The sequence below is a fragment of the Nanorana parkeri genome, unplaced genomic scaffold (assembly GCF_000935625.1).
Source record: "Nanorana parkeri isolate BGI_ZX_2015 unplaced genomic scaffold, ASM93562v1 scaffold942, whole genome shotgun sequence".
NCBI classification, from domain to species: domain Eukaryota; kingdom Metazoa; phylum Chordata; class Amphibia; order Anura; family Dicroglossidae; genus Nanorana; species Nanorana parkeri.
Genome location: NW_017307210.1, coordinates 421,522 through 433,314, shown reverse-complemented (window position 1 = coordinate 433,314; position 11,793 = coordinate 421,522). Strand labels below are relative to the sequence as shown.

At 50.2% G+C, this 11,793-nt stretch overlaps 1 protein-coding gene across 1 annotated transcript in view; it reads left to right on the top strand.

Annotated features, from left to right (window-relative positions):
- ELP3 (elongator acetyltransferase complex subunit 3) overlaps window positions 1-11,793 on the top strand; it is a 77,374-nt gene that overhangs the window by 31,113 nt on the left and 34,468 nt on the right. The window contains exons 8-9 of the mRNA XM_018566361.1: window positions 1,095-1,256; window positions 6,455-6,581. Coding sequence (XP_018421863.1) covers window positions 1,095-1,256; window positions 6,455-6,581 — 289 coding nt within the window. The remainder of the gene's footprint in view (window positions 1-1,094; window positions 1,257-6,454; window positions 6,582-11,793) is intronic.

Here is an 11,793-nt window from a genome sequence, read left to right as displayed (position 1 = left end):
GGGGGGGAGGGGGGCAATCAGGCTCTGTTGCATGCAGGGAAACAAAAAAGCAGTGTAGATCAAGGTGTTGTGAACGGGCTGATGTTATGATTAGGCTGCCATCATGAATGGGCTTCCAATGGATGGAAAAACATACATGACCCTCTTTTTTCAAAAAGCAGCACACCACAATGCACGGTATGTGTGTAGTGGTGCATTGGGCTCTACTGTACAATGCGTTGGGGTGCAATTCACAATAAATGGCACTGCAGATAGAGAATGGGGCTTCTTGGCCTTTTGGCTAAGATCGAGTGTAGTATCTGTTCTTATCAGTTGTTGGAGGGGAGAGGATGTTGCCACCCGATGGGAGAACATTCTAGTACCCTCTGACGTAATGGTTGGTGTCAGAGGACGGTTCGGTCCACTGCTAGTTGCATCAGGCCCTGATGATCGGGTAGACCCTAGACAGTGGGAGGACCCCCGACGGCACTACCTCCTGATGTGAGCGGAGAACCACGGGGTCTGGCCCGAGGGTTCGGGGGGCGGCAGAAGCCCGTGGTGTTGTGCCCCCTGGGGGTGGCGTCCCAGGGGTGCTCAGGAAGTCACATGGGTATGTGACCCCACATGACTCACTGTATAAAGCTGTACCCGCCCCCTCCCCCGTCCGTTCCGCCAGTCAGCGCTGGAGGATCGGAGCGGGAAATCCAGTCCCTCCCCTGTCACGGCTCTCTGCAGGGAGATGATCGAGAAGTGAGCGAGCGCCGGTATGTGTTCCCTCACTTCCCGATCTACTGAGCCGACCTGTGACAGCTTCATTGTCACAGGTCGGCTCAGATTATGAGGCTGAGTGACAATCACTCCCCTAATAGTTCTCCTTTTTTTTTAAGTTTTTTTTTTTTCCAGAAAATACAATCATTGCAGTGACAGTTCGGTAACATAGTAAGTGTGAAATGTGCGATGGTTACATTGTATGTAGAGTTATAAAACTCCGAATCCTTTTTTCACGATGAGTTTAGTTTGGATTTCTCGGGTTTGTAACAAAGTTACTGAAATAAGAAATATTCTGTTCCGCTGTGAATGTCCCGGTGCCAACTGTCAATGTCTCTCCGTTCCAGGTACTCCGAGCGCAGTAACACAAAGTGTGTCGGGATCACCATAGAGACTCGGCCGGACTACTGCCTGAAGCGTCACTTGAGCGACATGTTGTCATACGGCTGCACCAGGCTGGAGATCGGCGTGCAGAGCGTGTACGAAGATGTTGCCAGAGATACCAATCGGTGAGTAGAGTCTTCATCGATGAGGATGGTACCATAGATGGCAACGAACCAATCATATCCTGACTTAACACCAGGGATGCACCGATACCATTTTTTCTGTATCGAGCAAGCGTACTGATATTTTTTTTGGTACTCACTGAAAAAACGATACTGGAAGTCCCATTAAGGAAGCTGGGTGGCGTGTAATGAGTCGCGCCTGCCATCCCGATTAGCTGGGAAGAAGGAACCATGGAGCTAGCTTTCTGGCCAATCAAGAAGCCGGGGGGTGGGTAATGACTCGCCACCTGGCCTCCTTATTAGCTGGGTGGCGAGTTATTATACGGCTCCCGACTTCCTGATTGGCTGGGAAGCCGGCTCCATGCTCCCTTGTCACAGGGTGGCGATGGATTATGGATGCGGCTTTCCGGCAAATCAGGAAGCCGGATGGCGTGCAATGACTCGCCGCCCAGCTTCCTGATTGGCCAGCTTCCCAACCAATCAGGAAGCTGGGCGGCGAGTCATTGCACGCCATCCGGCTTCCTGATTTGCCGGAAAGCCGCATCCATAATCCATCGCCACCCTGTGACAAGGGAGCATGGAGCTGGCTTCCCGGCGAGTCATGACCTTCGCCCTGGCTTCCTGATTGGCTGGGAAGCAAGTTCCATGCTCCCTAGTGATGAGGCCAATCAGGAAGCCAGGCGGCGTTTAACGACTCGCGGCCCGGCTTCCTGATACCGGAGGTTCCGGTATGTGGATAGCCATCGGGAGCATTTGGGCGAGTACTGGCCTTAATACTTTGTATTGGCAGCGATACCGATACTAGTATCGGTGCATCCCTACTTAACACTGTGCAATATTATTAGGACGGTGTTTGGAATTTGTTTATGTTATGTTGAATTGTCATCCTGAATCTAAGGCCCTGGGGCCACAACCTTATGGCCCTTTGGCACTTGTGCAGCTCTCTGGGCCCCTGAAGATATTACTCTGTATTCTGGTGATTACTCAAGCCAGTAAAGGAAAAATATTCTTCACACTGACTTCTAGTAGTAGGAAATGCACAAAGTTTAGCAAAACTCAAGGAAGAATACACATGACTTTCGTATGAGGAGAACTTCTCCTGGTCAATGCGGCTTTTATGGTCAGTTGTACCCTTAAAGGAGAACTTTGGGGTGAGGGCTTTTCCTCATAGTTCTCCTTAGGGTAACGGGAGGACACAACCTAGCAACAGCTCGCAGTATACCGAGACGCCGCAGCTGAAGCGGATCCCGACAATTATGTCTGGATCCGCCCAGCTGCGTGACTGACAGCTGGCTCTGCCTATCTAGAGGCAGAGCCAGCTGTACCCGCCCCCTCCCCCGTTCGTTCTGCCAGTCAGCGCTGGCGGATCGGAGCGGGGAGGGGGGAATCCAACCCCTCCCCCTGTCACGGCAGAGAGCCGTGACAGGATCCAGAGGTGAGCGAACGCCGGTATGTGTTCGCTCACTTCCCGATCTACTGAGCCGACCTGTGACAGTCTCATTGTCACAGGTCGGCTAGAACTATGAGGTGAGTGAAAAGCACCCCCCATAGTTCTCCTTTTTAAGGAGCAACAACAAGCCCTTCGAATATCTATCTGCCTTGTATTTCCTGGAGCGTGCACGAGCCGGCCTGTGATCGGCTGGTAAAAGTCTAAATATGAACAATCCGGGTTTTTGAACCCTCACCCAACCATGATGCTTTGTTCCGGTTTCCTCCACACGGGAGCGCCATCAGAGCCGTCCAAATCTCGTGCGTCCTTTACCTCGAGTTTCGGCGTTTTGCTCGGCTCCCCTTCTGGAAAGTTGTTTTTTTTGCTGACAAAAGCTGAAGAGGTTTTGTGCAATAAAATAATGAAAACCACAAAGAAAAAAAAAATCTGGCGAGTGGGCGGGTAGAGATTGGAGATAACCACCCTGCCAAGGCGCCGCGTCAGCCTAATCAATAAATCTTTGAAGTGTGAGACTTGTAATCCTGACTTTTCATGACCTCTATTATCTTACGGCCTGTCCTTGTCACCGGCCCGAGCAGCAGTGTTTTCTATTTCCCTCCCGAGCGATAAACCGCCACGTTCTCTCCTGCTCTTGGTGGGAACACCGGCGTTGTTGCTGGAAGCTGTATATTAAAAGATATATAGATAAATATATATATATATATCTTCTAAAGACTTGGCTTACATTTTTGGCCCGTTTCATGTTAAACCCGTATTCAGGGGTAAGTAAATATTGTCCTCATACAAGAGTCATGTGTGAATCTTGGTGAGCTTTGTGTATTTCTTCCAGATCTGTGTGACCTCCTGTAATAAATACTGGTCACTGCAGCTCTCTCTCCTTGTGCAGGGCTCCTGTAATAATGACCGGTCACTACTGCTTTCTCTACTTGTGCAGGGTGACTGGTCTTGTCACAGATTATGATGAGCCAAAATGAACCAGAAAGCTCAGTGTATAGAAACCATGGCTTTTATGAAGGAGGGCTCGGGGAGTCATAAGAAGATATAACCAAACAGGTTAGGCTATGGTGGGCCAAAAGGAACCACAAAGCTCATTGTATGAAACCATGGCTTCTATGGTGGAGGGCTTGGTGAGCAATAAAAAGGTTTAACCAGACAGGTTATGGTATGGTGGGCCAGAAAGAACCATAAGGCTCAGTGTATGGGAACCATGGCTTCTATGGAGTTGGGCTTGGGAAGCAATAAGACAGGTTATGGTATGGTGGGCCAGAAGGAACCATGATGCTCAGTGTATGGGAACCATGGCTTCTATGGAAGAGGGCCTGGGGAGCAATAAGAAGATATAACCGGGCAGATTATGGTTTTGTGGGCCAAAAGGAACCATAAAGCTCAGCGTATGGGAACCATGGCTTCCATGGAGTTGGACTTGGGGAGCAATAAGAAGATATAACCAGGCAGATTATGGTTTTGTGGGCCAAAAGGAACCATAAAGCTCAGCGTATGGGAACCATGGCTTCCATGGAGTTGGACTTGGGGAGCAATAAGAAGATATAACCAGGCAGATTATGGTTTTGTGGGCCAAAAGGAACCATAAAGCTCAGCGTATGGGAACCATGGCTTCTATGGAGTTGGACTTGGGGAGCAATAAGAAGATATAACCAGACAGGTTAAGGTATGGTGGGCCAGAAGGAACCATAAAGCTCAGTGTATGGGAACCATGGCTTCTATAGAATAGGGCTTGGGATCCAACGAGACAGTACAACCATACAGGTTATAGTGAGAAGAGAGTAACTCTACGTCTAACCATATATAATGTATATACTGTATGTATGTAATAGAATAATATACAAACGATTCTCAGAATTCTCCAGTATGCCCGATGCAGCTGGTCCCCTTAAGAAGTCCGACACTCAGGTTGTCAGCAGAGGAATCTTTTTCATTTCTTCGCTTTAAACAAAGTTCATCCAGAGCGCTGAAGTGTCACGACTCGTCGGAGAGTGAATGGAAAGTCCTCGTGAGTGAATGAGCACATATGGAGGCCGGTCATTACTGACCCTTCTCAGAGGAGGAGGCCGCTCATTATAGCTTCAGCTCAGCGATCATCTCTAGTCCATCTCTGTAATTAGGAAGGGGGGGGGGGGGAACCTTCGTCAGATCGGTTACATTTACTGCGAAATGTCAAGCGCCCCTCAGCCATGCTGAAGAGCAGACAGGCGAAGGACGTTTTCCAAGTGTAATTAATATTAGGCGGATCGGCATTGTCCGCACATCTGTGTTATTGTTACAAATCCTACTTTTAATTAGCAGAGGTTGAAGCGTTTACTGAACGGCTGGAGCTCCGGAAGATTCTGTACGAGGACTTCAAATGAACCTGTTAGACGCTTAATGTGAAGTCTCACCTAGGCACAAGATGCCCCCTGTTACCTTTTATTGGTCAGAGACCCTCCGTGTGCCTCTCTGAAACTAGTTTTTACTTTGTTACTAGGAGTCTGAATTCTCTGATTTCAGAACTTAGCTCTGCCAACCGCCACCTCCTTTGAGCATCCCCTTAACCACTTGAAGTCCGCGGTGTTAAAGGAGAACTATGGGGCGAGTTCCTTTCACTCACTTCATAGTTCTGTGAGGGTGAGCGAACGCCGGTATGTGTTCACCTCACTTCCGGTCTTTATTACAGGAGGAGGCGGAGACCAGACCAGTCACCCTGCACAAGGAGAGAGAGCAGCAGTGACAGACCGCGTCATGTATGTCAGTTTGTATTTTGCCCGTAGTTACATTTGAGGTCATAAAGGGTAGAATGTTGTCTTGGATTTGCAATGGCGCGACCTTCCAAAATTCTGCATCATGTAATAACAATAGTGGAAATGCGGCAATTAAAGCCTTGAAACTGACAATACATTCCCAGTGGTGGCCCTTTGTGAGAGAAGCCTCCCTTCTTCTTCCAGGACTCATCTGATACTGAAAACTCACTGCGGCAGATACTAGAGAGAGAGAGAGACGGCGCTGCAAATGGATTGCCGCCTATAGAGCCGCGCGTCATTAACTCTCCGTGCTCAGCCCGATAGAAAGCTCGTTTGGTGGACATAATGGGCGTCGGTGAAGGGTGATTGTACATATCGATTGGGGGAGAGTTTAGACATTCGGCGTATTAATGGGCTTTTCATTGTCTGCAACATGAAAGATTAACGCTGACAACCCCATTGTGAGGAGACCGAGACTTCTTCTTTCATTAGGTTCACTTTTCTAGTACCCCGGACTCTCCTAAACTTTCCTCAGCCCAGAGGAACCCTGGATATAATTGTCATGTCCCAGGTGGTCAATGAGAAGAATGTCCCTTACATTGGGGGGTCAGTGGTCATTGGTGGTCAGTGAGAAGAATGTCCCTTACATTGGTGGTCCGTGGGAAGAATGTGCCTTACATTGGTGGTCAGTGTAGGTGGGTGATCAGTTCTCCCTTGCTCACTGCTCAATGAAACTCTAACAACCTCATTAGAAGTCGTGGGATCATAGGGAATCCTGGTTGAGAAGCACAGCTCTAGAGGCAGTGATAGAATACTTATGTGTAATATGTTGGGACGTTGAACACTTTTTACCATTCTTTTGTACTGGTGGAGGATCAAACTCCATTAATGGCCTCGTGGTTTCCTTTATAACAATGCGCCAGGTCAGCCAGTGTGCGGTTGGTCATGTGATCTGTAAATAGAGGATCTAGAATGGAAGTATGTTGGTGTAAATGTTGTTCTGGTTTCTTCTTCAGGGGTCACACGGTGAAAGCGGTGTGCGAGTCCTTCCACATGTCCAAAGACGCTGGGTTCAAAGTTGTATCTCACATGATGCCGGATCTGCCGAACATGGGTCTGGAGAGAGACATCGAGCAGTTCATTGTAAGTTACCAGATCTCAGGGGGGTTTTTGTTTTGTTTGCCCATCCAATGAATGAAAGGGGCGGGCCCAGGGCTGGGTAGGAAAGGAGCTAGATGATGCCTAACATCCTCCAGCCAGGAAATGAAGAGGGCTCTGTGTGACTTGCTGCAGCTTCTAATGCACATTGTGAGAAGCTCCCAGTGTGCAGTGATATCAGAGTCAGCAATGTCAGTCCAGGAGAGGAGACGGTACAACTGTGCAAGACCGATGGTTGGAGTGTTACGAAGGACCAACACATTTTTGTGTTTAGGAAAATCAACACGTCCCCTTCTTGTGCTTATCTGAAAGTGTTTATTGAGAAACAAAAGCTTTGTCTACTTACCTCTCTACTGTCACATGATAGGCTCGGGTCTTTCTTCTGCTCAGTAGAGTTGGAGGGTCCAGTCTGCAGTGCCCATGTCACTTCCTGGTGACGTAGACTGCCCATTGGCTGGCAATCACGGGGTGGAGCAGCACTTGGGAGGGATGTTACATGAGGGGCGGATATTAAGGAGGGACATAACGTGAGGGGCGGATATTAGGATGGACATAACATGAGGGGCGGATATTAAGAGGGACGTTACGTGAGGGGCGGATATTAGGAGGGACGTTACATGAGGGGCAGATATTAAGGAGGGACATAACGTGAGGGGCGGATATTAAGGAGGTACATAACATGAGGGGCGGCTATTAGGATGGACATAACGTGAGGGGCGGATATTAGGAGGGACATAACGTGAAGAGCGGATATTAGGAGGGACATAACGTGAGGGGTGGATATTAGGATTGACATAACATGAGGGGCGGATATTATAATGGACATAACGTGAGGGGCGGATATTAGGAGGGACATAACGTGAGGGGCGGCTATTAGGAGGGACATAACGGGAGGGGCGGATATTAGGATGGACATAACATGAGGGGCGGCTATTAGGAGGGACATAACGGGAGGGGCGGATATTAGGATGGACATAACATGAGGGGCGGCTATTAGGAGGGACATAACGGGAGGGGCGGATATTAGGATGGACATAACATGAGGGGCGGCTATTAGGAGGGACATAACGGGAGGGGCGGATATTAGGATGGACATAACATGAGGGGCGGCTATTAGGAGGGACATAACGGGAGGGGCGGATATTAGGATGGACATAACATGAGGGGCGGCTATTAGGAGGGACATAACGGGAGGGGCGGATATTAGGATGGACATAACATGAGGGGCGGCTATTAGGAGGGACATAACGGGAGGGGCGGATATTAGGATGGACATAACATGAGGGGCGGCTATTAGGAGGGACATAACGGGAGGGGCGGATATTAGGATGGACATAACATGAGGGGCGGCTATTAGGAGGGACATAACGGGAGGGGCGGATATTAGGATGGACATAACATGAGGGGCGGCTATTAGGAGGGACATAACGGGAGGGGCGGATATTAGGATGGACATAACATGAGGGGCGGCTATTAGGAGGGACATAACGGGAGGGGCGGATATTAGGATGGACATAACATGAGGGGCGGCTATTAGGAGGGACATAACGGGAGGGGCGGATATTAGGATGGACATAACATGAGGGGCGGCTATTAGGAGGGACATAACGGGAGGGGCGGATATTAGGATGGACATAACATGAGGGGCGGCTATTAGGAGGGACATAACGGGAGGGGCGGATATTAGGATGGACATAACATGAGGGGCGGCTATTAGGAGGGACATAACGGGAGGGGCGGATATTAGGATGGACATAACATGAGGGGCGGCTATTAGGAGGGACATAACGGGAGGGGCGGATATTAGGATGGACATAACATGAGGGGCGGCTATTAGGAGGGACATAACGGGAGGGGCGGATATTAGGATGGACATAACATGAGGGGCGGCTATTAGGAGGGACATAACGGGAGGGGCGGATATTAGGATGGACATAACATGAGGGGCGGCTATTAGGAGGGACATAACGGGAGGGGCGGATATTAGGATGGACATAACATGAGGGGCGGCTATTAGGAGGGACATAACGGGAGGGGCGGATATTAGGATGGACATAACATGAGGGGCGGCTATTAGGAGGGACATAACGGGAGGGGCGGATATTAGGATGGACATAACATGAGGGGCGGCTATTAGGAGGGACATAACGGGAGGGGCGGATATTAGGATGGACATAACATGAGGGGCGGCTATTAGGAGGGACATAACGGGAGGGGCGGATATTAGGATGGACATAACATGAGGGGCGGCTATTAGGAGGGACATAACGGGAGGGGCGGATATTAGGATGGACATAACATGAGGGGCGGCTATTAGGAGGGACATAACGGGAGGGGCGGATATTAGGATGGACATAACATGAGGGGCGGCTATTAGGAGGGACATAACGGGAGGGGCGGATATTAGGATGGACATAACATGAGGGGCGGCTATTAGGAGGGACATAACGGGAGGGGCGGATATTAGGATGGACATAACATGAGGGGCGGCTATTAGGAGGGACATAACGGGAGGGGCGGATATTAGGATGGACATAACATGAGGGGCGGCTATTAGGAGGGACATAACGGGAGGGGCGGATATTAGGATGGACATAACATGAGGGGCGGCTATTAGGAGGGACATAACGGGAGGGGCGGATATTAGGATGGACATAACATGAGGGGCGGCTATTAGGAGGGACATAACGGGAGGGGCGGATATTAGGATGGACATAACATGAGGGGCGGCTATTAGGAGGGACATAACGGGAGGGGCGGATATTAGGATGGACATAACATGAGGGGCGGCTATTAGGAGGGACATAACGGGAGGGGCGGATATTAGGATGGACATAACATGAGGGGCGGCTATTAGGAGGGACATAACGTGAGGGGCGGATATTAGGATGGACATAACGTGAAGGGCGAATATTAGGATGGACATAACGTGAGGGGCGGCTATTAGGAGGGACATAATGTGAGGGGCGGATATTAGGAGGGACATAACGCGAGGGGCGGATATTAGGAGGGACATTACATGAGGGGCAGATTTAAAGGAGGGACATGCCGCGAGGGGCGGATTTAAAAGAGGGACATGCCGCGAGTGGCTGCTATCAGGGAAGGCCTTCACGCATCATGCACTTCCTTTTTTTGGCTGTAGTTAGGCTTTAACCTCTTCCCCTTCCTTCCCGTAGACTGACTCCATCCAGATAGACCGGTGACTGTTTTTATTACGGATCGGTCGATAAGCGTCAATGGGGCCATTGGCTGTTCCGGTCATCTTGCTTGTCACGGCGCTATGTTTCCCCCCCCCCTCTTCCCCCCACAAATTCCAGCCTTTGCCGCTGTAAATGGCCCTTAAATAGGCAGCCCCGGTGGTTGCCGCAGATAAGATCATTAAAGTAATAGGTTTCATAAATCACAGCTTCACTCAGACAGGATTAATGGCTCTCGTGGTGGACCTGACACCTCATTCCCCTCGACCAGATAAACTCTGACTCCGTGGTGTCAGAGAGGGACAAGAGGGATGAGGCGACACCTGTACCGTGACGGGCCAGGACTGGGGAGACGCTCATTAATCACCTCTTTCCGAAGGAGACCTCCGTATGCTACACAAGAGACGGGAGTCAATAGGAGGATGTTGTTTAGAAGAGGAGCTTCCAGACTGAAGACTCTTATTGTGCAATCTGATATCTTGTCACCTCCCAGCAAATGTCCATTATCGGTCCTGATGTTCTATGGTGACCTCGGCACACTCATGGCATGGTGTCTTTGTTCTCAGGAGTGTAAGTTCACCTATAGAATCCGTGCTAGGGCTTTCTATGGTGCAGCGCATAGTTCCATTATTGTGCTGTCATGGACAGAGGTCTGTATCCGCAGAGAGAGAGAGACTCATGATCTGGGATCAGGCTCGAAGTCCAGTAGCTGAAGCAGCAGGCAGATTCGTGGTATAACAGGCCGGGTTCGGTACACAAGCAGACGGTAGTAGTGGAGGAGCAGGCAGAAGCGTAGTCGGAGAACAAGCCGAGGTCAGTAGCCAAAGGTATCAGGTATGAAGTGGAAGACGATGAGAGTAGTCGGTGAATCAGCAGCCAAAGGTCGGTACACAGGTAGCAGCATGAGCGGATTGTATCACAGAGGGAGCAGGAAGCAAGATATTGGCAGGAGCACAATAATGTGGCAAACAGGAAGTGCAGAGGCGTGGCTTAAATAGGAAGTTCAAGGGAGGAGCAAGGAGTTCAGCAGAAACTAGGTTTACCTGAGGATCACACAGGAGATCAGGCAAGGAGCTATCCAAGGTTCTAAGGTTGCTCTGCAGGTAGAACCACCACCAACTACAAGAGAGGTCCTGGGTTCAGATCTGGTTCCTGACAGACAGTGCAGGAAATACAGGAGCGGACCTGAAGCTGTGTGGAGGTCTGGGTGTCACGGGGTTGGGAGGGGGGAGAGCTCAGGGTGCACCGGAGGCACAAGATGACACAGGATACTCTGAGGTCACCACATTATATTTGTAAACCAGTACCTTTCATTTAAATAAAAAAAATCCCTGTAGATCCAGCCAGGACGGTGTGTGTTCAGGCACTTCCTGTTATAAGGTGACAACACTCTGTTCCTGTCTTCCAGTTTCTGCTCCTTTGTTGTCACACGAGTTTCCAATGGAGACTGCAAGTGGCCGTTTCGGCACGCATTACACAGACACGGTCCACTGTTGTCACCATCAGGAAACCCGCCCTGAGAAATACCATGCAGTTATTACATTAAATACGTATCTGTATTTATTTCATTAATATTAATGGAGGTTGGAGTTACGCCAAGGGTCACCAGTACTGTGTGGGCGGCAATATAATATATAATTTATATATATCAGTGGTCAGTGGGGGCTCTGGTTGGTAGTGAGGGCTCTCCTGTGGCCACACCAGCCAGTTGGCCCGCAGCATATCCCGTCACTGAACCCCCTGCGCAGGTGCAGTGGCTCCCTCCACCGCCTCTCTGCCACCTGCACCGCCTCAGATGCGGCTCTCTAATCGCGCAGCCGCTCGCTTCTCAAGGGTATACTGAGGCGATCCGGGCTGGCTGGAGCAGGCAGATGCGGCCCTCTAATCATGTATGTTAGACAGAGGGCCTCCCGAGTACCCCTTGAGGAGTGAGCGGCCGCACGATTAGAGAGCCGCATCTGTAGCGGTGCATGTGGCAGAGAGGCGGCGGAGGGAGGGAA